We start from the raw sequence: 27,915 nt of genomic DNA on the forward strand, positions 1-27,915 counted from the left end.
ATATATATATATATTTCCCTTTGAGTTGCATATTCTTTGCCTGTTCTTCTGAAGATGTAATCTATTTTTGGTTAGTTTTTAGAGCAATTTATTTTAAATAATATATTAAATATGTTTCTAAAACAACAAAATGTGTTACAAAAATTCATGATATAAGCTGGGTATGGTGGTCCATGCCTATAATCCCAGCAGTCGGGAGGCTGAAGCAGGAGGATCACTGCAATTTTGAAGTTAGCCTGCACTATACAGTGAGTTCAGAGCCAACCTGAACTACATAGCAAGTTCCTGTCTCCAAAAACAGCTCCCCTCAAGGCTGCGGATGTAGGTCAGTGGCCTGCCTCACAAGCAAAAGGTCCTGAGTTCCATCTGTATACTGCAAACAAAACAAAACAAAATAACCACCCCCAAATTCACGATGTAGAGTCTATAATACAAAACTTATAATTCCACTTGCTGGAAATAACCACTGCTAAAATTCTGACATATATTTCTAAAAGATTCTTATGTAACTTTTCCCCATTGTTTATCAAATATGATAAGTATATGTATATAGCTCTATCTATCTATCCATCTATCTATCTATGTCTGCCAGACTGGCTTTGAACTTGGGATCCTCCTGCCTTAGCCTCCCAAGTAGCTGGGATTATAGACATTAACCACCATGCCCAGTCTATAGATGTATTTTCTAGCTTTTAGTTTACCCTTAATACTTTTGTGTCTGTTTGTTTGTTTGTTTTTTGGGTACCAGAGATCAAACTTGGGACTTTGCAAGGCGGGTGGTGGCACCTCTGAGCTAAATCTCCAGCCCTATTTTTCTCTTATTTTAATAGTGAAAACATGTACATGTTATAATCTAAAATATATAAAACTTTTACAATAGAAAGTAAAATTTGAAAATAATAGGCTGATCTTATAACAGGCAATATATACTTATTGTAAAAAATACTGAACATGAAAGGAAGGCAAAAAATATCTTAAATTTGCCATCTCGAAATAGCATTTTAGCGTATATGCATGTGCAGATTCTGTATATGACTGTGTATATTCTTAACTATTTGCAATAGGGCGTTTTATTGTCATCACCATACTGGAGAACCTGTATTGATTCCATATTGTCATCTATTATGCAGTCTCTTCAGATGTTCCAGCTGCACAGATGTTTTTTTTTCCACTTTGAGGATTGATCCCAGGGTCTTTGTACCAAGCTCTGTCCCAGCCCTTTTCTAAATTTTAATTATGTTTAGACAGGGTCTGGCTAAGTCACTGTGTAGCCCAGGCTGAGCTGGAACTTGTGGCCCTCCCGGCTTCGGCCCCAGAGTCTGGGAATTACTGAGGTGCCCACCAGACCAGGCTCCACTCCTCTGTGCCTCCAGCTGAGATTCCTACACTGCCTTCGGTTGTCCGGTCTCTTACTCTAAAGCAGTCATTTCATCCATGTTTTGTCTTTCATGACATTGACACTTGGGAAGGAGGCGGGGTAGTTGTTCTTACGGAGGGTCCCACATTCTGGAGTTGCCCAGTTCTTTCCTTATGATGAGGTGTAGTTAGCATTTCTGGCAGAAGCGCTGAGTCACAGTTGTGTTCCCATTGCCTCACACTGGGAGGCTCAGAGCATCTTGTTGGTAATAGGCTTGATTCATCACTTGATAACTGTGTCTGCGAGGTCTCTCTGTTCAGTAATCTGTGGGATGATACTGTGCGCTGTTAAGAAGCCACCATTCCCCAAGAAACACGAATTCAGAGGCTCTGGCAGCCACTGTCACAGTGCTGATTATAGAATGGCGATTTTCTTTTTACATTTATTTGCTGGCCTTTTTTGGAGAAGGTACTGTGGGCACTTTTTTGGAAAGAAGAGATTTTTCTTTCTACCTCTGTAGTGTTACTATGATTTCATGGCTTCTTTTAAAAATATTCAGTGTGTTATGATCCATTATTACCAATTTGATTTTGTTTTCTGCTGTCCAGAGTCTTTGTAATAAACTACATCCCCAGCAATTTGTGTGTGTGTGTGTGTGTGTGTGTGTGTGTGTGTGTTTTGAGACAGGGGCTTATACAGTTGCCCGGGCTGGGCTCAAACTTCTGACCCTCCTACTGAAGTAGGAGGGAGTGTGGGGATCACAGGCTTGCATCACCTTGCCGGGTTTGCCATTCATTGTAATGTCCATATTATTTCAAATGTGGGCTGTGGTTGCCCCTTCAAGCTCCCTCCTACACCTTTTGTCCTTATTAGTTTTTGAGTGGTGCCTTGCTTTTTGTCATAAAATATTCTAAGAACACTTTGTGGTTTCCTTTGCCTCAGTCCTAGAACCAGCATTTCCCAGGAAGACTGGTTTCTTCTAGTTGGAAGTGATGTTTAGAGACCAAGACCTGGGCACCGGGGTGCTCGTTATTGCTGAGGCAGCATTGCTTCTAGGTTTCTTTGGTAAAATACATTTTTAAAAAATTTCCAGTTTATACTGATGCTATCCAGTCAAATCCAGTGCCATAAGATTTTTACTTCTTTGATACTTATTTTCATCTCCTGTGTCCTGCACTGAGAATCCTGGTTTCCAACTTGTGTGTGTGTGTGTGTGTGTGTGTGTGTGTGTGTGTGTGTGCTGTTATTTTTTATGATTGCATTCTGGATAGGTTAAAATATATTTATTGTATTCATTCAAGCACAGATGGACTAGTACTGGAATTTGGGCTGTTGAGGATCCAGGGCTGAGCATAGCAAGACAGTTCCTGCTCTCACCCAATGGATATTCCAATGGGAGTTAATCAGATAACCACCCTAATGGTTGTGTGATTATACAGTGAGATAAGTACTTTGAAGAAAAGCAGCTGGTTCTAAACCTGTATAAACAATTATAATTGAACCTGGTGGAGTCAGGCTGAGTAGTGAAGGAGGAAGAGGAGTCAGCTGGAGGGAGAGGGCGGGTAGGAGGGGAGGGTCCATTCAGATGTGGGATTGGCATGGGACCGGAGCAGAGCGGGGGTGCTTGTAGTAACTGAGATGAGGCTGAGGCTAGCCAGAGCATGAAGGAGAACGATGCTGAAAAAGTAGCAGGAAAATTATCACATGCTGTATGCCTGTTATTTTACCTGGTCTTCACAAAAGCCTCATGAGATTGTTGCCATTGTCTCCTTGTTTTATCTCCGAGAAAGTGGGCATAGCAAGCAAAGTGAAGTCATTTGTACAGTTGGGTCCCTGGGGCCTTTGTGCTTCTGCAGGGCTGGGGATGGAGCTCAGGCCTCACTGCTGCTAGCCATGCGCCCTGCCTGGGTCTGCAACCTCAGCCCAGCCTCCATCCTAATAGCCACCAGCTTGCACTTCCTGAGGCGAGGCAATGCAGGGCTGTGTAGACTCTAGAAAAGATTTTGGGAAGTCACTGGGAGGTTGCCAGTAGGGCCATGATGTGATCGAGTTTCTGTTGGGGAATATTTTTCTGTCTTTAGTGGAGAGGAGATTGTCGAGAACCAGAAGGATGTGAAGAAGTTAGGCTGTTATATTTATTCACTCCATGCTTGGAATGTTTCCCAGACTCTGTGATCCTGGCATTGATTCTGTGAACATCCTTCAACATACACTGTATTTCTGCATATTTATTGATTTCGTTGTGGTGATTTTTTTTTTTTTTTTTTTGGTACCGGGGATGAAACTTGGGACCTTATGCTTGTGAGGCATGCAGTGGAACCACTGAGCTAAATCCCCAGCCCTGAAGGGATTCTTAACTGTGAAGGGATGTGGGATTAAGGAGGTTGGTGTCTACAATAGTACTTTTCAGCTAACAACGCAGAGCCCAAGTTTACTCAGATGTTTACTGAGGTGATAGTTGAAGACCCTTGCATGTATGATAAAGGCAGATTAACCAAATGTAGTCATTCTTGAAAATAGAATAGGAAAAATTCTAGTAGAATACCTCGTGCCTGTTGCTTTCTTTCCAGCGACTGAATTACAGATTCTTTATTCACCGTTGTCGTAAACTTCTGATTCTCCGCAGACGAGCACAACATGGTGAAAGTGGTGGAGCTGGTTGACGCTGTGTATGGCCCTTACAGACCCTACCAGCTGAAGTACGGTGGCCTGGAGGAGAGCAACCTTCTCATCCAGATCAGCGCCGTGCCTTTGGTACTGTCACAGCCTCCTGTGTGCTGGGTCCCGGCCAAGCCCGACAGTGTTGGGGGCTGGGATCAAGTGTGCACCCCAAAAAGGAGGGGGCGAACTTTAAACGCCTCCTGGGGTCTTGCAATCCAAATGTGAAACGACACCACAAATACGCTACACATTTTCTACTTCAAATCCCCAGTAAAAATCGAGTCTTCAGTGGTCATGGGGCAAGTTGCCTATCTCTTTGGTTTAGTGATTTCTTATTAGGCGATCTGTTTATGGGAGATGCAGGGATAGACACAGGAGTGCAGCATCCAAGGACTCCGCTCTGTAGGCACCAGGAAAGCCGTTTCATTTTCATGTCATTTAAGGTTTAGCATGAAGTGAGTTGACGTGTAAGAACTGATCTTGCTGTGGCTAAAACCTGCTGCCTCTTAGCATTTTCATGTTTTCTAGGGATGTACCGAGAAAGTCTGTCCCACTTCAGTTACATTCTTGCCCCTAAAAGAAGAGTTTTCTTTCCACTACATTCTTTTTTTCTTTCTTTTTTTTTTGGTACCGGGGATTGAACTCAGGTCCTTGCGCTTGCGAGGCAGGCCACCGAACCGCTGAGCTAAATCCCCAGCCCTCTACTACATTCTTTTAGAGTGAGCGATGTGGGGAATTTGAATCCTACCTCCAGAGCCAGAGGGGAAAGTACCATTTTGCTAATCATGGAAAGAGAGGAAAGAAGTGGCAGATGTAAGGGGGAGGTAGACATCAGTCCATTTCCGTGGTGTTCCTGACCACGTAGACTGTCCTCCCTCAGCTCTGGCTCCAGAAGCACTGTCGCTGCTGGGGACAGAGTTTCCAGTACCCTACTTAGTGGCTTCGCCCCAGACGAGAGGGCTCGGAGGGCCCGTCTCACTGCTGTCTGCCCAGGCTTCCGGGCTCTGACGTGGCTCCTGCTTATGTTCGCCTACCCAGGAGCACGGTGAGGTGATCGACTGTGTGCAGGAGCTGAGCCACTCCGTGAGCAAACTCTTTGGCCTGGCAGCCGCAGCTGTCAACAGATGTGTCGGATTCACCAACGGCCTGGGGACCTGTGGCCTGCTGACAGCCCTGAAGTCGGTCTTTGCCAAGTAAGCCTGGGGGAGCGGGAAGGGCCCCACAGAGAGCCATGTCCCCCAAGTGAGCATGTGTGTGCCGTGTCCTGCTGGGAACCCTGGGAGGCACACTGAGCCCCGGGGGTACTCAGCAGATGTTCCCGCAGCGCACTGTGCAAAAGCGGAACATCTGAAACAACCCAGGTGTCTGTCACTAGGCAACGACTAAAATGTGATAAATTCACAGGGGACCCTGCGTAGCAAGGCATTGACCAGTCTTCACATGTGAACAGGGGTAGATTTCCGAAACATCGTCAGGTGGCAAGAAAGTACATTGCAGTGTAAGATATTATGTGGAAAGAATGTACAAAAACTACAGTATATTTTCTGTAGCAGAGTTCAGCAAACTTATTCTGCAAAGGCCTAGAAAGTAAGTAGTTTATGGGCCTTTGTGGTATCTGTTGCAGTAGAGATGTCTATAGCATAAAAATAGCCATAGACAATGCATAGATAAATGGATGTGATTGTTTCTCATTAAAACGAAAACACCAGGAGTGCTGACTATTGTAGGGTTTTTGTTTTGTTTTGTTTTTTACTTTAAAATGTTAGGGCCAGGAATTTAGCTCAGTGGTTCCCCACCTGCCTCACAAGTACAAGGTCCCGAGTTTGATTCCCGGTACAAAAAAGAAAAAAAAAAAAAAAAAAAAAAAGAACAGATAAGACCCTGTCTTTAAAAAAAAAAGTAATACTTGTGGTCAAACTATAGCTCATAGGTCAAATCTGGCCCGCCATCTGTTTTTTTGTTTTTGTTTTTGTTTTTTTTTCCTGTTACTGGGGATTGAACCCAGGGCCTTCACACTGAGCGACATCCACAGCCTTTTTTTGAGACAAGGTCTCACTAAGTTGCTGAGTTGCCCAGGTTAGGCTCAGACTTGTGATCCCCTTATCGCAGCCTCCTAAAGTTTTGGGTTTACAGGTGGGTACCATCATGTGTGGCTGCCATCTATTTTTATAAAGTTTTATTTGAATACAGTCATGCTCATTCACTTAGCTATGTTCTTTGACTCCTGTCTCATCATGAAGTTAGAGCCGATTTGAAATTCAAGAATATTTACTATCTGGACTTTAATAAAAAAAAATTTGCTGAGCCTTTGGTTAGGCAGTACACTCAACAGTAGTTATCTTTGGAGAGATGGAGAAAGACTGGAATGGTGGTCATAGGAAAATTGTCTTTCTTTGTTTTTGTTTTTTTTTGGTACCGGGGATCAAACTCTGGTCCTTGTGCTTGTGAGGCAGGTGGTGGAACCACTGAACTAAAGCCCCGGCTCTTTCTTTGTTTCTTTTTACAGCCCTGGGGTTGAACCCAGGGACTTATGCGTGCTAGGCAGGCACCCTACCACTAAGCTACACCACCAGCTCCTTTCTTTGTTATTTTTGACTTTTTAAATCAATAAGCATGAATTTGTATTTCTTGTGTTATTAAAATAGGAAGTAAAAATTGACGTTAACATTATGCCAGTTACAGAGGGCCATATGTTACATCTTTCCATCTGCATGAAATGTCCAGAGCAGGTGAATCTGTTGAGGGGAGAGAAAGATTCGTGTTTGCCTGAGGCCAGGGGAATTTAGCGGAGGTGGGGGATGACTGTTAAAGGATCTAAGTTTCTTCTTGGGATGATGAAAATGTTCTAGTTACGATGATGGTTATACAATCTGGGAACACTCTAAAAACTCCTGAGCTGTATTCTTTAAAATGATGCATCATGTGGTGTGTGATTTACAGAATCACCCTGGTTTCCATCCCCAGGGCCAAATGCACACACACACACACACACACACACACACACACACACACACACACACACACACACGTGCATACAGCTACAGGAAGGAAAGCAGAGGAGATGAAGAAGGGCAAAGTTGAAATACATCTTGTAAGGAGGAGGAAGGTGGCCTGAGGCTGGCCTCTGTGACCTGCATAGCTGCGGTGTGAGGGCCTCAGTAGGTTGTGTGCTCTCGTTCCTAGCTCACAGGCAAGTACATTCTTGTGCTCTCCAAGGGGCCCCTCTGGAGTTTGTTCCAAAGTGGAGTTGCTGAGTCTCAAGAGTCTCAAGAGCCCTCGTTTATTGAACTAATGCTGTTTTGCTGTAGGAAGTTTAGGGAGCGCTTGTCATTCCAGAAATACCAGCTGGGCCATGTAACCTACGAGGGCTGTAGTCCCGGAGCTTGTGGGCATTGCCGTGGCCTTCTGACCTGGGGTGCTCAGGACTGGCGGTGGGTGCAGGTGAACTCCAGTGTGTCTCTGGAGAAAGAGAAGCAGCAGCAGCCTAATCAAGTCAAATTTCACCTCTTTTTTCCTGTGCCGTCAACATTTTTTGAAGGAAAGCCATTTTGCTTCTTGGGATCTAGACATTTTATTATAAAACAGCAGAAATAATGCTTGTAGAAATAATCACCTCCCCATGTGAAAAGACACTAAAAAATGTGTCTTTCTTCCTTCCTGTCCACTGTTAGTCTTCTCAAAAGTAACCAGTTTTGAACATTTTGCTAAATTTTAGTTCTTCTGGTTCTTCCCTATAAACTCTTAGAAAGATTTCTGTTTGTTTATCAAGTTTACTGCCTTTCAATTCTCTACCAGGAGAGGTGAGGTCTTGAACTTTTTAAAGTTCCGTATAGGGATTGACCCCAGAGCCTTTGCACTGAACTAGATCCTCAGACCTTTACTTTTTGACTGTGAGTTTCTTCCACTGCTCAGGCTGGGTGGGTTCATGACCCCCTGCCTCCTCCTCTCAGTGTTCTGGGATTGTAGGATGTGCCACCCTCCCTGGCTCTGCGCATTCTCATTCTCGGGGCTCTTCCTTCCTCTGTCTCCTGTTTCTCTGAGCCCTTGTTAGACTTTTACCACTGGTTCTTCTGCCCCTTATTTTGATTACTTTGTTTAAGTGTAATACATAGCCACATTAAAATTCAAACTGTACACTAGGAGATGTGGAGAAATCAGGTCACCTTCTCTTGAAGGGAAGATTTGGAAGTTACCAGAGTACCTCATGCTTATGGAATTAGTCGGGGAAATTAGGTTGAAGCTGACTTGAGCTCAGTGTTGAAGAGGCTGGGGGAAGGCCATCGTGGAAGGCTGGAGCAGTTTGGTCTGACTCGAACTAGGGGGAAGCCATGGAGAAAGCAGCCAAGAGGGTGCTTGGAGAATCCGAGGTTCACAGCTGTGGTGGACAGGAAGGCTCCGGCCCAGGGCCTGGCCCGGTGCTCACTGGTCAGGAGCGGGGCAGGTCACTGCTCCTTCAAGCATCTGGCGATGTCACCTCCTTTCTGTGATGGTTGTGCACGTTAGGTGAAAGCATGTGATGAAAGTTCCTGACAGCAACTCTCCCACGGTGGGCACTTGGAAATGTGTATTTTGAGACAAAACTGGGAGGCTTGAAGACAAAAATAGTGTGATAAAAGCAATGGTTTTATCTGAGATTTCATAAACTGATTTTGAATTCTAGGCTGAAGGGTCATGAAATACCCCACCTGCTCACCCTCCGGCGAGCTCTGTCCTAGGAGCTCCCTAGAGCGTGGACTTGACGGATGGCTCATTCTTCTTGTGCGTACTTGTCCGCAGTTGTTTAACTTTGCGCAGTTAAAGCAAAGTCATGTTCCTTAACGTTCCTTGCCAATCTGTCCTTGGGACTGCCCTCCCTACTTTCCCCTAACAACTGATTTCCTGAGGAAGCTGTCACCTCTCACCTGGGGAAAGGAAAGGTGCCATCAGAATTCTAATTACATGGCTTTCTCTGGCAAAGCCTGTGGCCTTTCTGACGGCACAGCAGTGTGGTCTGCAGCTCCTGGAGGGGTTTGAGGAAGCTTCTTCCCTTTGAATGGACTTTCTCTCCACTGCACACACCTTTTAGGTCCTGGGTCATCATGTTCTACTTTCCCCTCCTAGAGCTTTTGGCATAGGAGGGGAGAGAAGTAAAGCTTCTCCTTACACTCTCAAATGTCACAGGTTTCCTCGGCTTCCTGAGGACTTGGTGCCCCTCCATCTTCCACACCACACTCTCCCAAGGGAGTGCACTGATTTGCCCACGTTCCAAGAGGTTTTCAGTCATGTAATTTTATCACCCCAACAACTTTATGATGTCATACAGAAGACATCATTAATCCACTGTAAAAATGAGGAAACTGAGGGGCAGAGAAAGTGAAGCCCTTGCCCGGGGCTGCACTGCAAGCCTGTCATCTGCTTGGATGTGTGTGCTTGTCCCTGGGGATGCAGCAGGAAGCTACCGTGGAGCAGGCCTTGTTCTCACAGAGCCCCCAGTCTGCAGCAGCTGCGCACATTAAACAAACACGCAGCAAATAAGCGATTGAAGCACAGTGTGGCAGGTGCGATGGGAGAAAATATCTGTGGACGGCAAGAGCAGATAGCAGCCTGTGTGAGGGTCCCTGGTGTGCTCTTTGCTTCCCTTCCCTGTCTCTGAGCCGCCCTTACGTACCATGGGTAAAATTCGGGGAGTTGGTTTGTGGAAGTACCCTGGATATCAGTAAACTGTCTTACGGTGTCCCAGGTCACAGTCCTCTGTTACAGGAGGACCGTGTGTGTTTTAAAACAGGTCTTCAGAACTGCTTTCCAAGATAGGCATTTGTTGGAATCGGGGAGTAATTTACCTGCCCTGTGTCTCGCCCGGTGGTCCCCGCGGTTGTCCTCGTGACGGTCCCTTTCTGCTGTGTCTTGAGCATCTCTTCAAGCCATTCTGCAGGTGACCAAGACGGTCTTGCCTCATAAAGGAGGCATTTTAGGGGCCAGAGATTTACAAGGGGTCTCACCCCATGGCTGGAGCCTCTGCAAACGTTCTCCAAGTCATTAGTAACTTGTCCCAAGCTGTCAATTCCCGGTGTCTAGGATGGAGGGATTTACGTGACCCTCCTGTACTATGGTCCCTCTCCCCCAGGTATGTGTCTGATTTCACCAACACTCTCCAGTCAATACGGAAGAAGTGCAAACTGGATGACATTCCTTCCAGCTCCATTTTCCAGGAAGACTGGACGGCTTTTCAGAACTCCATCAGGTAACGTGGGTGTGCAGATTCAGCATGTGCCTAGTGTTGTGAGCATGATGGAAAGAGTATATTCATTTACAAGCTATTCACTTTTCTCCTTCACTGCCTTTAAAAATGCTAACCTTCTAGACCCTGAAAACAAGCCAAGAAACAAACAAACAAAAAAAATCAACCCACCATCAGTAATAGCAAAACACCAGAAAAGCCCCTCTCCTCGTAAAGTTTTTTTTTTGTTTTTTTTTTTCAGCTTTAATTGAGTTTATTGGTACATTTTAGGGATACAGTACAGTTACATTCATTGTTGGGATCTTGTACCTCTACATGACAAGTCTTGATTCTCATTTTTTTAAAAGTTCTTTATCAATACCTCATCTCCATTAATGCCTTACAATGTTTATATTCACTGTGAGGCTGGCGTGTGTTCTATTCATGCTGCGGTTCTCTGCCTCCCAGTGGCCTATCAACTATGCTACTAGTTGGGATAAAAAGAAATCTAGAAATGTCTTTAAATCGCTCTTAGGGATGTGCGTTCTGAAGAGTCAGCTGCTCTTCACCTGGCCCATGTCACCACTTCGATTTCCTGCCTGGCCCTGGCCCCTGTGCCTGTGACACTGACAGCTCTCAGTGCGGTGACCCGGGCTGCTGGGGCAGAGCCAGCACTGCCTGGGACTGTTTGGATCACTGCCTCATGACTCTGTTCTGGCTTTTTATATTTTAATGAGATTGAATGCTCTTGCTGCTAACCACATCCTCTGTCATCTGCAGTGACCTGGCCTAGCAGGAAATATTCTGCACAAGTTTGTCGTGTTGCTTCAGAGCGAGTGGAATATTTTACTTTCTCATAAACCTTTCTTATGATGGAATGCCTAGATACCCTGGTGATGATAGGCATTTTCAAAGAAAGTTAAAAGTTAACTAGGCTTAAGATATTAATCCTTGGATTTGTCCTGACATTATGAGTTTGGTGTTGAAGGACTTAGTAGCCGGTGTTTGACTCCTGGCATAAAATTACCTGGAAATGAAAGAATTATTAAATGCAGGCATGATGATCATTCAGGCTTTTCTCTGAGAAACAAATGGATTAATCCTTACCTCCCTTTCCTGTGATCAGAGGGAGAGATGCACTTCTAGTATCAAAGAGGTTTTTTATGCCTGACAAGTTGTCATCTACCAAATATTAAATAATAAGTGTTGATTTTAACGTTTAGATACCAAATATTTCCAACTCATTCCCTCTAAGATAAAACTCTCTGTTTTGGAAAAGCAAATTTATTTGTGGTGGCGAAGGATAGAACTGTGATTCATAGCAGGGATGCTAGGGGCATGGAAAATATTGGAAGGGGATCTTTTCTATTAATTACCAGTTAGTAAAACATTTCATCTGGGCCAGCAAATGGTCAATAACTTTCCCAGAACCCAGCATCAACAAAAGGAGCAAATAGTTAGAATTTTTATGAGTAAGACAGTGTTTGTCCTGTAAATGTTGGCATTCCAGGTACTTGAACTTGAAGTGCTTTCTGTTTTGTTTAGGATCATAGCCACCTGTGGAGAGCTCTTGAGGCAGTGTGGAGACTTTGAGCAGCAGCTAGCAAACAGGTAGGAGTCGAGTTTGGTGTCCTCCAGTCCAGGGCACTCGGTTGGGAGGAACATGACTCAGTAGTCACAACGGCAAGGGCAGCAGATGGTCAGATCTGAAAGCCTCAGGCTCAAGGACTGTCTGTCCCTGGCTACAAGGTGTCAATATTGTCACATCAAACATTTACTGAGAGTCCAAGAAGGGCACAGCTCTGTCCTACTTGGCAGTGGCCGTGTGATTTGCGTTGGGGATGGAGGTCTCAGCAAAAGGGAAGAAATGAACATGTTGTTCCACATGATGAATGGGCTGAGCTCCTGCTGATGGTCTGTGCATGGGCTCTTGGACGGAACACGGTCCACACAGAAGTGGCGCTGCAGTATTGCCTGTCCCACAGCATCGGGATTAACCCTGACTGCCCACCTGCCTGGTCCTGCAGCAGAATCCTGTGCTGTTGAGTGGTGTGTGTCAAAGAAGTCTTGGACTGCTCTAGGAAAAGTTTGCTCTAGCCCCCTTCTCTGACACTGCTAGGTTCTTATGTTGCCTTGACTTGACCCTGTTTGGGCAAATTTTCCCCTCAGAGTACTCCGACTTCCTAAATTTCCTTCTTTCTTTTAACTAAATCCTCCATTCCCTTAGTACAGCTGTCTCTATTCCTTAGGAATCGAGGAACTGGCAGTGGTCTTTTTTTATTGTTGTTGTGGTACCTGAGTTGAACCCAGGGCTTTTGCATTGAATTACATCCCCAGTCCTTTAAAAAATTTTTTTTTATTTAAAAAATTAGAGCCAGAACAGAGGCAGGGCAGGAGGCATCACAATCCCTGACTTGAAATTAAGCTACAAAGCTACTGTGATAAAAACAGCATGATACTGGTTAAAAACAAAAAAACAACAAACAAACAAAAAAACAGAACCAAGGATCAATGGAATAGATTAGAAGATACCAAAATAACTCTAAACACTTAGCTGCCTTATCATAGACAAAGGAACCAAATACCCTCACTAGCCTCTTTAATGAATGGTGCTGGAAAAACTGGCTTTCCATGTGCTGAAGATTAAAACTAGACCCATATCTTTCACTATGCACTAAACTAAAATAGAAATGGATCAAAGATCTAAATATTAAACCATAAATCTGCTAGAAGAGAGAATAGGTAGAATTCTTGAAGACATTGGTGTAGGCAAAGACTTTATGAACACAGGAAATATCACAAAGAATAAAGAACTGGGATCTCATCTTATTAAAAAGCTTTTGCACAGCAAAAGAAACTACTAACAGAATTTTTTTCCACACTGGGGAAAAAAAATTTTTACCAGCTATTCCTCAGACAAAGGACTAATAACTAGAATATTATAAAAAGAACTAAAAAAATCAGACCCCCGCAAATTTAAAGACCCAATCAAAAAATGGGCATCAGAAATGAAGAGATACTTCTCAGTTGAAGAAGTGGAAATGGCAAAAAAATATGTGAAAAAATGTTCAACATCACTGGTTATTCAAGAGATGCAGATGAAAACAACACTGAGATTCCACCTCACCCCAGAAAGAATGGCTCCTATCAAGAAATCAGCCAATAATGTGCTGGCGGGGCTATGGGAGAGAAAGGAACCCTTCTCCACTGTTGGTGGAAGTGCAGACTGGTGCAACCACTGTGGAAATCAGGGTGGAGATTCCTCAAAAAAAAGTAGGACTAGAGGTCCCAGTTGACCCAGCTATTTCCCTTCTTGGTGTCTTCTGAAAGAATTAAAAGCATCCTACCACAGTGATATATGCACACCCATGTTCACAGTGGCACAGTTTGTAATGGTTAAATCCTGGAAGCAGCCCAAATGCCCGTCAACCGATGAATGGATAAAGATGTGATTTTTTTATACAATGGAGTACTGCGCTGCCATAAAAAAGGATAAGCTTGGGCTGGGGATTTAGCTCAGTGGTGCCACTGCCACCTGCTTCACAAGTGTAAGGTCCTGAGTTCAATTCCTGGTATCTCCGCCCAAAAAAACAAGGATAAGCTTGAGACATTTCTAGCTAAATGGATGCACGTTGAGATCTGACTCTAAGTGAAATAAATCACACACACACTAAGTACTGCATTGTTTCTCTGGTGTGAGAAACTGAGAGTTTAAATAAGGACCAAAATGTATATTAGACACTGGGAAATGGAAAGAAAATGTTCAAATGAGAAGGTGAACAATGGATGGGGAAAGGAAGGAAGAGACAAGGGAAAAAAGGTAATAGGAACAAAATGAAAACAAAGCTTTTGTAGGGAAGGGTAGAGGGATTGAAGGCAGAGGAGGGAAATGGGAAAAAAAGAAGGGAGGTATATCACGTACATGTACAAATTTCCTATGATGAATGTTACCATTATGTATATCTAAAATGTACCAATAGAATAATTTTTAAAATGTTAGAGCCAGGATCTCACCATGTTGCTAAATTGCCTAGGCTGAGCTCAAACTTACGATCCCAGCATCCGAGGCGTGTGCCGCCATGCCTCTTGTGGCAGCGGTCCTTGCTGTGGGATGAGTGTTTGTCCTAAAGTAATCTCTGCATGATAGCATTTTTTTTTTTTTTTTCCCGGTACTGGGGATTGAACTCGTGTTCTTGTCCTTTTGAGGCAGGCGGCCTGATGGCAGTTTTTAGTGGCAGTGAAATCAAAGCTGAGGCTCCCTGGGAACAGGGCTCGGGGCAGGCTCTGCTGAGGAGGGGCCAGGCTGGCTCAGAGCCCACACTCTCTGTTGGCTGTGTCAGGACCAAGCTGTTTGCCTTCCTTCATTCCTAACACATGGGCTATGTTTTAATAAAAGTCTGATATTTTTTCTTCTTTTTTTAAATTAAAAATGTTCTTTGTGTGTGGTACTGGGAGTCAAACTCAGGACATTGCACTGCCAGTCAGGCGCAGCACCACTGAGGTAAATCCCCCACCCCAATTTTTCATTATCTTCATGGACCAAGTCTCCCAGCAGGGTAGAGTGGGAACAGCTGTCACTTTTCATAACTCCCAAACAGCCCAGCACAGAAATCAGGTGGCTTCCTGGAGTGACTAAAACCAAAGCAGCATGGGCAGATGGTGGATTGTATGCAAGTAATATAAACAGAGTCACCACCACTCCCAGATGCGCGTGCACACACACACACAGACACACACACACGGTGAGAAGAACCGCTGTAAGGGGGAACTCCTGGGAAGGGGTAAAACAGCAGCATTTACAAAGTTAAAAGAAGCCCATGTAGCATGCATGTTATTTTCATAGCAGTAGCAGTTGCTCATGTAAAAATGAAAATAATTCACAAGTCTTCAAAATAAAAACTCAGAATCTATGCACCCTAAAAAAATCCTTCTCCCCCAGAAAAAATATTGTCAACAGTCTCCCCACTTCCCACTTTTTAATTTATTTATTAATTAGATTGAATCTAGACTCTGCGCAAGCCACCCCCCCACACACTTATATTTTACAGCAGGGTCTTGCTGAGTTGCTAAATTGCCCAGGCTCCCAAAGTGCTGAGATCACAGGCATGGACCCTGCACCTGCCCCTTCCCCTCTGTGTGACAATGACTTGAGCTCTGGCCTTAAGGACTTTGTGGGAACTGACCGCTGAATCCTCTAGGGGCTGAGAGGCAGGTGTTCTCCTATCTCCGTGTTTAGAAATAAAGGGATATTGAGGGAGACTTTGATGTAGGTAAGTTTTTTTTAGGTTGATAAATTGTTTGCAGAAATAACTGTGAGGCGTTGACTGGAAGCTTGGTATGTATGACCTGAGTCCCCCAAGACTGAGTTTTTATCAGACGTCTGCTCTTATCAGGACACGCAGATTTTCCTTAATTTCTTTTTACCTCCAGAGGTTAAGAACAGATCTGGTTAGGAAGGTGAATGGGGTGGCGATGGGTAAAGAAGCCTCTCTAACTGCACTTTGCAGTCCGGAGAAGGCCAGGCCCACTTGGCGGGAGACAGGAGCAGACAGTGTGTGTCCAAGACAGCCACTGGGGTGATGTGGCCAGAGCTCTGTGAGAGGGATCTAGAGAGGGATGGCCGCCACCGCCACTGCCACTGGTGTCCATCAGGCCGGACTCGTCTCTGTCAGCCTCACGTGCAGGCTCAGGCTCTAGGCCACCCCACCAGCGGCTGCCTAGACTGCTCCAGGCTGCAGCGGTGGGGGACTGTGCCGGGTGTTGGGCTCCTGAGGTCACCTCTTTGAGGAAGGGGTCCATCTCGTGATGTATGGGCCGAGTGAAGCGGGGCGAGTTTGGGTATCATCTGAGAGCTCTGTCTCAGGCAGCTTGGGCGAGACGGGGCAGATTGCCTGGCCTCTGTATGCTGTGGTGCCCGCTGCTTAGCATTTGGAACCCTCTGGTATAAGCAGTCCTGACTTCTTAGGGTTCTGCTCGCAGGCTTTCAGCTTTATGGTGGTGCAGATGGGATGCACGTTCAGGAGAAGCCATCCTTTGAGTTTGGAGACTTGTATCTTTTCTGGGCTCCTGATTTCTGGGTTCCAGTCTACTCTGCACATAGCTCCACAGCTCCCGGTCAGTCTGCAAACCCCAGTGCTCTGCCATGTGTTGCGCTGCTGAGCTAGGCTGTCAGTAGGTTGGGTGTGTCGAATGCCTCCCAAACATAATGATATTTTCAGCCTATGAGGCCTTTGTTGTTGTAAATCAAGGAGCATCTCTTATGGGAAAGGATCTGAGTAGGACAGCTCACATAGACAGAACCCAGTATTAATATGCACGTTCCCATGGCCGAGGCGTGGGGAATAACTTGTCCTGACACAAGTTGAGGACACAGGTGGAATGGTGGCATCGTCCTCCATGCACGTGGCCCTCATTCTCCTGGCGCAGGGAGCTGCACATTGGTGCACACTGGACTCGCCCACTAATCTGAGCTTCATGAGGGCGAGCACTGTGATATCCATGTGTTAGTCCTGTCCTGACCCAGGCCTTTCATGGTGATAAGAAAGCATTTCGTGGAAAGAAACCAGTGCTCGTGAGGTTTAATTCATAAGCCTAGCCAGTACTTGTGGTAGGAGACCGGATACTAAGGACCCGGCCACCTGGTGAGGTCTGAATGAAAAGGAAGCTAGGAAGAGATGCCATTCGTTTTGGGGTTGGAGTTGTATTTATTTAATTACAGTATCCGGTGGGGATCAAACTTGGGACCTTGCACTTGCGAGGCAGGCGGTGGAACCACTGAGCTAAATCCAAGGTCCACAGTGTCTACCGACATACCTAGCTTTCTTCAGCTTGGATGGCAGGATGATGGCGGGGGTTCCCCTGAGCTGCCTGAGACGGAAGCACAGGTTGCAGGGACCCAAAGGAGAGCTGACTCCTCAGAGGGCAGTGATTAGGCTGTCCCTGCTCTCTGGTCACTAGGCGTGGGTTCATTGTCATCCAGAAAACTCCCGGAGTGCCTGCCCTGTGCCAGGGCCAGCTGGGTGCTAGGAGCTCCGAAGTGCTGGAGGCAAGCAGGGTTCTGACCTCGGGACCTCGGAATGATGACTGTGATGTGCGCAGCAGAGGCAGGGGCTGACTGGAGCCAGGCCAGGGAAGGAGCGGTGGAGAGGCGGAGAGCAGGAGGGGGCCTTTCAGCGAAGGGAGCGCACGGCTGCCCTGTGGAGATTCCTGAGTGAGGGGTGAGGGGCAAGGCCAGTGGCAGCTGGAGGAGTTGGGAAGTTGGTCAGCATCTGGGGACTCTGCGATGGAGGGGCCTGTGTGCTGCGCCTGCATGTTTTCAGACTTCTCCTGGATGACGGGTGTCTTTGGCCAAATCAGACTTGCCTTTTGGAAAGAGCGCTCTTCTAATCCTTTGAAAGACTGCTTTAGTGGAGTAGGGGAGGGTGAGGGAGAAGAGGCAACTGGAAGACTCTGAAGGGAAGTAGGGAAGGTTGGTGGCAGGGACAGGCCACAGCTCGACAGACAAAAGAGCCAGCAAGCTTAGGCAGTAGGATGATGCCTGGCAGAGGTGGGTAGGTGCTTGTAGCAGCAGTAGTTTCTGAGGGAGTTTGTGTCCCCCAGGTCTATTTGCAAGTTCAGGCATTCTTAGAAAAGGGAGTGCTGCCTGGAAACCCCTGCGCCCAAGGCAGTTTTGTTCCTGAGAAATTTCATGAAGGAGGGTCAGGGAATGGGCCACATTTGGGATTTGTTTCAGTGCCTCTCCTCTTCCTGTAATTCTGTGCACATTTAAGTGTGGTGGCTGAATGGTAAAAGGGTGTTCGGGAGAAAAGAATGCAGGGTTTTCTGCATGGGGAACAGTCATCCTTGTTGAAAGTGGAGACTCAACTTCTCCAGACAGTAACGTGATTAGCAGAGAACCTCTACTCTGTGCTTTTCTTTCTTGAAGAAACCGAGAAGCACAGCCTCTCTCAGTAGATCTCTCTGTAGCTTCCTTGCAGCACCACACAGCCCAGCGTGTGGGCAGGGATGTCCCATGGGTAGAGGCACCCGGTGAACCGCCAGCCCGCACCATGCCCAGTATCTTTGTGACTGCCCTGCTATCTGACTGCCTGCCACATGGTGATGCTCCTATGACCAGAAAGTCTCCACGGATGGTGCATAGTACTCCGGGTCGTCATAAATGGAGAGCTGCCCTGGTCTAGGCTGGCTGTCATATTAGTAAGAGAGCACCTTCCGGGGCATGAGTACAAATAAGAAATAAAAACACCTGGTTTTCATTGCACCCCCGAGGTCTAGCTCCTCTTGAATGACGGAGGAGGAGTGGGACCTTAATTCAATCTGCCTCGTGAGGCTGTCCTGTGAGCGAGTAAGGAGAAATGGGGTTGCTTAGGAAGAAGGCAAACACCTCGGGGTGACGGTCATCACTTTCCTTACAGGATTTTGTCCACAGCCGGAAGGTATCTCTCTGACTCCTACAGCCCTCGGAGCCTGGCTGGCTTTCAGGAGAGCATCTTGACAGACAAGAAGAGCACTGCCAAGAACCCTTGGCAGGAGTATAATTACCTCCAGAAAGATAACCCTGCCGAATATGCCAGTTTAATGGAAATACTATATACCCTCAAGGTATGACAGCAGACACATGGCATTCTTGCAAATGAAAGCTTTTTCTTTGTCACCCTCTCCAGGTTCCAAGTCTTCTTCTGGCTCTGTGTGGGCCCTGGGCTAGGGTGTGCCCTGCTGCCCGTGGCTTCTCCTATTTCTGCTGGGATTTTAAGACACTAATAAACTAAACCCGTTGAGACGAAGCTGGAGGAGTTGGGTAGATGGATCTTTATTCTGATAAAGCCAGGTTAGAGAATGTGGCTTTTTCCCGTAGCCAGAGGGACCTGCTGTGCCTCAGTCCACAGCTAGATTTGCTCAGAGGATAGGTGAGCTGGGAGCCCTTCGCCCCTGTGCAGCAGGGATCCCCTCTTACTTCACAGCAGACAGGGCACCAGTTTGATTCGGCTTGCAGGCAGGCCAGACCCTAGAAGAGGGCTCAGCCTCAGTCTCAGCTCAGGAGAAGTCACCCCTTCCCTCAGGGAGGGTGGAGAGGCAGTGCAGGCTCCCCCGCAGGGAAATGTGCAGACTTGGGGAAAATTGTCTCCTCTTTTTTTCTTTAAAGTCTGTTTGTTGCCCATAAAGCTGCCTTTGACTTTGAACTTTGAGGCCTTTGAGGTCCAGGCCCAGAGAACTTCACAAGCAATGGAGTGAGTCACCCCGCTCCCTGGGAATGGCCCCCAGGGTGGTAAGAGGGCCCCAGGCATCTGTTTAGAGCCCTTCCCTCCTCCCTAGGTGGGTTTCACCCTGGCTCTTTTGGAGGAGATGTGGCTGAGTCTGCGGCTCTGACCAGCCTGGAGCTCTTCTGGTGAGCTGCACCGTGAGCCTGAACATACCTGAGGCTCCGGTTGCCCTCCCGCGGTCTCCAGCTCTCTGCCTCTTGGCCTGCCAAATGGCTGCATTTGATCTCCACCAAGGCATTTCTTAAAGCAATTCTGTAAACTCATTCATCCATGCTTCTGAGATTAAGTTAAAGCAACTCTGTTTATCTTTATTGCTAATCTGATTTATGTCTGTTGTAATCGGTTCATTTATTATAGCGAAACTAACGTTACATTTTCCATCTCTGTGTTTTCTCAGGCTGTTGGTCCTAAGGACTCACACAGGCTGTACATACTCTGGCTCTTTGCCAAGTACAGTGACCTGACTTCCCTGGGAATCAGGGCTCTGTCCATTACTCTTGTTTTTCCTGTGAAGCTTCTGATCTGTTTTCCCTCCTCATCTATCCTTGAGAAATAGTCACAGGTTAAATTTTCCTAAACTGCCAGACCACGAGCTCATGTTAGCCCAAATGCACCAGAATCACCCAGGAAATTGAATTAAAAATACAGTTTCTTGGGGCTGTAGCTCAGTGGTAGGGTGTTGCCTCCCGTGTGTGAGGCCCTGCGTTGCATCCCCAGCATGGTTAAAAAAAGGGGGCACCTGTGTGTGCGCGTGTGTGCGTGCGTGTGTGCGTGTAAACGTTCCAGGGCGCCAGATCCGGTGGACTGTGATTCAGTGTTGGATGGAGCTTGCGAGTCTGTCGTTGAGCTTGCTTCCCAGTGGCCTCACCACAGCCTGCCTTTGGAAGCACTGTGACATGGAATCCCCTTCACCGTTTACCCCTCAGTGATTTTGCAGTGCATTTAGCTTGGGAAACTTAGATTCGGGGCCTGACAACTTGCCTTTTGCATTTTTTTGTCTCAGGAGAAAGGGTCCAGTAACCACAACCTGCTGGCTGCTTCCCGGGCTGCCCTGACTCGCCTGAACCAGCAGGCTCACCAACTGGCTTTCGACTCTGTTTTCCTGCGCATCAAGCAGCAGCTGCTACTCGTTTCCAAGATGGACGTGAGTTTCCCGCCCCGCTGCAAGGGTTCTTTCCCCTGCCCCCATCCCGCCTATTCTCAGGCCTCTCTAAGCACCCTCACCTTGGCCCTCCCCGCCCCTCGAACTGTCCTCGTGTCACTTCAGCTCCTAGCTTAGCGCGACTCTCTTCTGTCCCTTGTAGCTCTGTGGGTGCTTTATTTCCAGGCTGTGTCCTAGGATCATTAATGTCACCTGGTGGCCGGTTCTCGCTTGGAGAGCATAGCTAGCGTCCTCCGGGAGAAGCAAGTGAGACTGCTGTGTAGGATAGCTTAGAAGAGCGCGTTGTCTTTTGAGGTTGACTTGCTTTCATGCCACAGGAAACATTCCCAGAGAATTGGTTCTGGAGCTTTTATTCAGGAGAGCAGCATATGCGGTTTGAATCTTTTTTTGAGGGGGCATTTGAGTGGGTTTTGCTACTCTCCTCCCTGCCTTGCTATTCAGCTGTTCTAGAGTCCTCTCACTGCCTTACTTTGTGCCCCTTCTCTTTTCTGTCTGTCCTGACACCCAGTTAGGCATCGCGTAGCAGTCAGATGTTCTCCACTTGCTGTCTTCCTAGTGTCTTCACTTTGGGTTACGGGTTGGGACAGCTCCCGCTTAGCTGTGTTACCAGCTCCTCTAGTCCACTGGGATTCCATTCCTTTGGAAGTCAGTCTTTTGGAAAGGATCCAGCTATGGACCTTCAATACCTAAGAGATCCTCTTCAGAAGCAACAAGAACTTGAGTGGCATAATCACAGGGTCTTTGCTTTTCTGCTGCCTTCTGGAAAGTATGGCCAGCCAGAGACCAGGCCACTCTGCTTTTGGTTAAATCTCATTTTCTCCTGGGCCTCAGACTCTCCACCCATAAAATGACTCCATTTCACTACATAAGTTCGAGGTTCCTTCTGACTCTGACATTTTGTGATTGTGACTCTAGTGTGGAGAGGGAGGGAAGAGAGGAGGAGGCTGCAGCGGAGCTGAGGCAGGGGCCGAGCGGTCGGTTCTTGGGCACAACCCCTGCGTGGTCCTGTCGCATGCAAGATGGAAGTTACCCGTGCTTCTGGGAACCTCTGCTCCCGCGTCTTTCTCTCCTCCTATAGATCCGAGAGGATTAAAGGAGATTTTATGTGTGATAACATTTCGCGCAGCACCAGCCGCAGAGTGGATGCTTCATAAGTGATGGTTTTCTTCCTTTCTGTGATTCTGGACAGAAGGAATGGCAGCTATACATATTCATCTTCAGGAACTGAAGCAGTACTGGAAAGTATAAAGAAAACAATTCAGGGCCGGGGATTTAGCTCTGGTCCTGATGCCTGCCTTGTAAGCACAGGACTCAAGTTCAATCCCTGATACCAAAAAAAATACCCAAAAAAAAAAAAAAAAAAAAAAAAAAAAAAAAAAAAATTAACAAATCTTTTCAAAATGGCACCATTCAGAAATAATCACTGTAAACATTTGGTGCTCAGCAATCAGGACTTCATGCCCACTCATGCATGCTCTGAAAATTGATAGATTCACTGGAAAAATGGAGTTATATTACACATGTTACTTTTAAAAAAGCAAATTGTGGGGCCTGGGATGTAGCTTAGTGGTGCCGTGCCTGCCTTGCAAGTACAAGGTCCTGAATTCGATCCCCGGTACCAAAAACAAAACAAAACAAAACAAAATAAAAAAGCAAATTATATGCAATATAAATTTTTCAACTAGGAAAGAGAAATTTTCCAGTGGGATTGTTGGGCTGGAAATCATTGTTTCTGTATCACCAAAGATATTAGCTGCCAGAAGATTTGCTGCAAGATTAAGGAAAATAAAGATTATAGAATCATTGGCTTTCTGTTAATTATATTTTCATTTTAGGCAAATATCAATATCAACTCACTTGTTTTGATGAACAAAGAAATTTGTATTCTTTATATCTATCATCTCCCCTCCCTACCTCTGGATTCATTGGCTCTTATTATTTTTATTTTGTTAAAGGTTAGCATACCGGCCTTCCATTCTGAAACCTTCGTTTGCCAGGTTATTTGGTCGAGTGCTACGTGGAAACAGGTTTAGTGCTTCCCACCTGCCCTTTACCTCTACTTGTGCATTCCGGAGTTGGTTCAGGTTCAGGATGGACTCTTGGGCTCTCGCTTCCCCTGCCAGGCTTTCCCACAACCCTGCGGTGGCCGGGAACACACGTGGTCAGTTTGGAGCTCAGAGGGAGTCCCCTGGGAGCCAGCCCCTGCCACACAACACCAAGGCAAACACTCGGCCCTGAGGATTTGGAAACTGAACCCTGGTCAATAGATGCGTGTTGTCAACATTCGCTGGCAAATTGTATTGTACTTTTATATTGTAAGACTATAAACCAACACCACCTTCAATTTCAGAATAGATTGTTGACATTTACCTGTATTATCTGGTGACAGATGGATGGAAGAGCCCATTTGAAAGATATTTACAGTAAACCTTGAACAATTAAAAATAAGCTACATCATTTCCCCATTGTCCTGTTCAAGTGCACTTTTCTTGCTTACTTTTAAGCCTTTCCTTAATCCAGGGCACTCTGTCTGGCCCTTTTTCGGAACTTCTTTTCTACGCTGCTCTTTCCTGGTCTCCTGCGCCCCTCCTGCACCCCTCCTGCGCTCCTCCTGCGCTCCTCCTGCCTCCTCTCCGAAGCCCGCGGCCTTGTCTCTGGGGTGAGTGGCGGTGACACCGGTCTTCGCCCTGACATCGGCATCGGCCCTTGGTCCTGTCCTTCCGTGTGCGTCACCGTGGGTCTCTCAGGAGCCGACGCTCCCTGCCTGCCTCTGCCACTGCGTCCTTCCTGGCCATGCCCGTCTCTGCCTGGGAACCACGTTATCACTGTCCTTTTCTCTGTATCCACCACCTGTTTTCACAGCCAGGGCCTCGTGCGGGTTCTCTATGACCATCGGCCTTAGCAGTGCTGCTTGCCTCAGGCGTCTTCCCAGAGCCTCGATCTGATGTGTTTTCTCCGTCAGAACTACACTCCCCGGGACCAATCTTAGTCTCTTTTTAAAACTTTTTACTGTGGGAACTTTCACACATATCCTGAAGGAAGGAGAGAGTGTAAGGGATGCCATATACTTCCATCCTGGCCGGGCTGTTCCATGTATACCCTCTTGTAAAGTATCAGGACTCTAAGAATGCTTACCATACATAACCGCCCCTAAAAAAGAGGAAAAGTAGCCTCTTAAGATCTTCCGTTAGTGTTCAGATCCCCGGTTGTCTGATCCACGGGATCCCAGATGCTGCACAGTGAGGCTGACTGATGTGTCTTTTGTGTCTCTGACTTGTAGGTTTCCCTTCGCTTCTCCTGTCTCTGTCTCTTTCTGTATCTCTGTCTCTTTGCCTGAAAATTTATTTGTTAATGGTAAAACCTTTCCCTCCCAGGGTGTTTAAAACCATGTCCTCCTTCCACCTTCGTTTCTACCTTTGTGTGCCACATGCGTCCTGTGGCCAAATCCTTCCTCACACTGAGCATTTGCTCCCCTGAAGTATATAAAACCTTGCACAGTGGCACCGTGCCTGTCTCGCAAGTGCAAGGTCCTGAGTTCAATCCCCAATACCGAAAAAAACAAAAACAAAAAAAGGACAGGATAGGAGCGGGGAGGACAGGCTGGGGTGGGAGGTGGGCGGATTAGCAGTGTCCCACATCTTGCTTCCCAGTAGCTTCTGACACAAGGCCCAGTCCTGCCTGCCTTTGTGTCTTCTGCGCAGAGCTGGTCACAAGATGCCATTCATCGTGGGTGCTTGGTAAGCGTAGATAGTTGGAGAGCTCCTTCTCGGTGAATAGGGGTTCGGTAGAAAACAATACAAGATATTTTGAAGGGAAAGCAAGAACAAGGAGTCTAGAAAACTAAAGTGCAGGGAGAGATCTCCTCTTCAGCGAAGGGAGTGAGACTGCATGGAGTGGGCTCCTGTGGGGAGGCTGAGTCCGGGCCGCAGCCTGGGTGGGTGTGGCCATTCCCTTCCCGGAATGCTACCTAAAAGCTTAAGCAAGCGGATCGGGCATCAGGTGGCTGAGGAGAACAGCTCTGGTGTGACCTCGGGGGTCACTCCCAGAGGCAGCCAGGAAGGGCCTTATGTTCCTGGCCAGCTTTAGGGCAGCCTGGGTTGGAACTGAGAAGCAAGGTGTCTGTGCGAGAGCTAAAGTTGGAAGCACCTAGGTCCTGCAGATTTGCCTACTCACCGGGTACTGGAGGCCACACAGTGGCACAAGAGACGTTTCCACTTTCACTGGCAGGAGCTGTATGCTGGTACCAAAGTCCTTCCTGACAGAGGGCACAGTGTGAACAGAGGGCAGCCCTTGGGGTCTGCTTTCCCTCCTTGTCCCTCTGAGTTCCCAGTCAGTCAGGAAATAGAGCCCAAAAGTGGACAGAAATAAAGCAGTCACTTTACCCTGAGGCAGAGTATCTCGGTGGCTGAGGTTAGACTGTTCTGCTACAGAGGGGTTTCCTGAGCTTCTTCCCATGATCAGGGGCTTCCACATGGACCGAGGAGAGGCGCCCGGGGCCCTGTCCTCCTCAGAGCCCCGAAGGCCAAGGTTAGCACATCTCCCCGCACCCAGCAGCATTCTCTGTAGTGACGGGTGACCCTCACCATGCAGAAGCTCTCGGGCTGGAGGGTGTCTGACCCTCTTCGCATTCTCCGTGAGATTGAGGGAAGGGATCGGTGTCACTGGCTGAGCAGGTGGGTGTGCTTATGCCGTGGGCCTGCGGGATTGCAGAGAGAGACACTCAGACAGACAGGCTCATGGACTGACTGCTGTCTCTAGGGCAGGCTTCAGGGAGCCTTGTGGAGAAGTCCCTGGCTGGCTGAGTGCCAGTAGCTCCGGAGGGCAGCTCTGACCACTGTCTGTGGGTCCTTCCGCTCTGCGCCTTCAGGGCTGCCTGGTTGCCGTGGCGCTGACTGCTTCTTCCCCTGCCTTCCTAGAGCTGGAACACGGCCGGCATCGGAGAGACCCTGACGGAAGAGCTGCCCGCCTTCAGCCTCACCCCGCTTGAGTACATCAGCCATGTAAGTGCCTCTCCAGGCTATCCCCACTCTTCGGGCCTCACCTTGTCTTTCCCTTCTGGCCCCTTGAGGTGAGGTGGTCATCACCCCATCAGTGCTGACCAGACTCGCTTTTGGAGAGTCCGCACCCAGATCTCAGCACTGGGGCAAGTGCAGAAGGTTCAGACCCTGCGCTGCTCTCACCCTTCCCTGTCTCTCCCAGCGTGAGGCTGGCTAGTCCCTATGGGCGTGGGAGTCCAGTGTCCAGTAGGAAATCCTGACTTGGGAAATCAAGCAGCAGGTAGCCAGATTTTTCTCCATGGCTTTTCACAAGAGCAGCGTGTATGTGTCGAGTTCAGCAGACATTTAGTGAGCACCTACTGTGTTCCGGGCTCTGGGCTGATGCTTTCATGCTTAACCTCACAGCAGCCAAACAGACCTCTTCAGAAAAACTATTGTAGGGGCTTCATGTTAAAAGAGAGCAGAGTACACCTACCGGGAAGAGGGCCACCCTGGGGTGATGGGCCCCCAGGTGCTCTGCACATGGCCTTCCCTTCCTCCTTCCTGCAGTCCCCTTCATCTTGGTTTCTCTGAAGTGTGGTATGTGCAAAAAAGACTGTGCCGGAGTGGTGTGCCCCAGAGTACGCGTCTCTCACATTCTGTGAAGATTGTGGGTTTCTAGGTTATTTCTTCTGTATGCCCTTCCTTACCTGAGTCATGGCCATTGTAATAGATAGAGAACCTAGGGAGTAAATACTGTAGCTTTCTTAAAGGACGGGATGGGGGATAGGGACAGCTCCCGAGAGACAGGAGCGGTGCTGATGGGTTGCCCAACACTGTAGAGTTTGATGTGTGCGGCAGACCCGCTGGCCACTGCTGGGACGGGGCGTTCGGCTCTGCTCCTCTGGGACAGTGTGGGGTCCGCAGTGGCAGGCTCCTTCCTCCTGCTTTTCAGTGCACCTGTCTGATCTCTTGGACCAAAGGCCTGTAAGATAATCATAGTTTTAGAATCCAGACAATGTACCCTACAGGCTCAGTGCAGTCAGAAAATGATGTCTCTGGAAGGGACTCTGAGAGGTTACTGAATGGATGTTAAGGTTGAGGGAAGTAAAGCGCAGAGAAGTAAGGAGTCTCAGGGTCACGGCCTGTGTGGCCCGCTGTGACCTCCTGAGTTGTAGCTATTGTCTCTAGAGACTGCTGACCTGGGCCCGGGAAGGGACCGTGTGTCAGACTTGCACCGATCCCCTGCAGGCACAGTGGCATGAGCTTGCATTCAGTCATGCGTATCCCGTGGTGTCAGTCTCCCCCACACAGCAGCCCTAGCCCTTGATGAGTTCATCCTCATTTCAGATACCTGGGAAACAAGGTCCCAACAGAGTACAATACATGGCCCAGAGTAGCAGCGGCAGAGCCAGGACTTGGCCCAAGTCTGTCTAACCTAAAAGCTGTTCCTTTTTCTCAAGTTGTAGAGTTTACCCATACAGAGTGTTGGGGTGTCAGAATCATAGACAGCTATCTATAGGTGAGGCGATTAGCATCTTTTCCACATTGGTTTCCGACACGACTCCCAGCAAAGCCTGGAGTCATTCCCCACAGTCTAAGGCCAGTCTGTTCAAGGTTGAGATGTCGGGTTATCGGTGCTCTGTATCTAAGTGACCCTGGACCTAGTGGGTGACTGCTCAGCCCCCAGACTTGTGAGCATCATACAGGGTCAAGCATGAGAAAAGTTACAGACAGCCTGTGCACCAGGCACAGTATCGATGAAGCTTTATTTCAAGTAGAAACGGGTCGGTGGCATTAGCCAAAATCTGGTAGCTGCAGATGAAAGGTACCAGATACAGAAATAGCTAGGGCTTCTGCACGTAGTAGGTGCTCGGGAAGCACTTGCTGAATGGAGGTTCCAGCCCCAGAGAGCGGCACCCTTCCCTTCCTCCATACTCTGGGAAGGCGATGAACGTGGCCGTTTTCAGGTGAGGTACGCAGTGCTGGCTCTTAAAAGTGAAGTAAGTGGCCGCTTGCCTAATTTGGTTGAAGGGTTATACTAAGTGCATGAATGGAAGGGAAAAAAGGAAAAGGTGACTTTACCCCCCGCCCGCCGAAGCTCTCTGGGGGAGACCCAATTGAGACTTTCTTGTCAGCACTCTGGACCAGTGGCTGTTGTGGCTCACCATGGCCAGTCCATGGTAGATGTTTGGAGACACAGGCAGTACCCCACGCTCTCTGAGGGGGGTGTGTCTGCGTGTCTGTGTTCTGGACTTCGGGATGCCACACCCTGAGAGGAGCTTGTCACTTTGGGGGGGGGG

At 47.6% G+C, this 27,915-nt stretch overlaps 1 protein-coding gene across 6 annotated transcripts in view; it reads left to right on the top strand.

Moving 5' to 3' along the window:
- The window catches only part of Cog7 (component of oligomeric golgi complex 7), a 60,014-nt gene that overhangs the window by 21,621 nt on the left and 10,478 nt on the right, over window positions 1–27,915 (top strand). For all 6 annotated transcript variants that reach the window (XR_780131.3, XR_780128.2, XR_780129.2 and 3 more), the window contains exons 8-14: window positions 3,984–4,111; window positions 5,057–5,211; window positions 10,122–10,238; window positions 11,760–11,825; window positions 18,629–18,815; window positions 20,478–20,618; window positions 25,553–25,636. Coding sequence is in view for 1 of the 6 variants with exons in the window: in XM_010623459.3 (XP_010621761.1) it covers window positions 3,984–4,111; window positions 5,057–5,211; window positions 10,122–10,238; window positions 11,760–11,825; window positions 18,629–18,815; window positions 20,478–20,618; window positions 25,553–25,636 (878 nt within the window). In the remaining 5 variants the exon portion in view is untranslated. The remainder of the gene's footprint in view (window positions 1–3,983; window positions 4,112–5,056; window positions 5,212–10,121; window positions 10,239–11,759; window positions 11,826–18,628; window positions 18,816–20,477; window positions 20,619–25,552; window positions 25,637–27,915) is intronic.

This window comes from Fukomys damarensis, unplaced genomic scaffold (genome assembly GCF_012274545.1).
Source record: "Fukomys damarensis isolate Sample0158 unplaced genomic scaffold, DMR_v1.0_HiC HiC_scaffold_34, whole genome shotgun sequence".
NCBI lineage: Eukaryota > Metazoa > Chordata > Mammalia > Rodentia > Bathyergidae > Fukomys > Fukomys damarensis.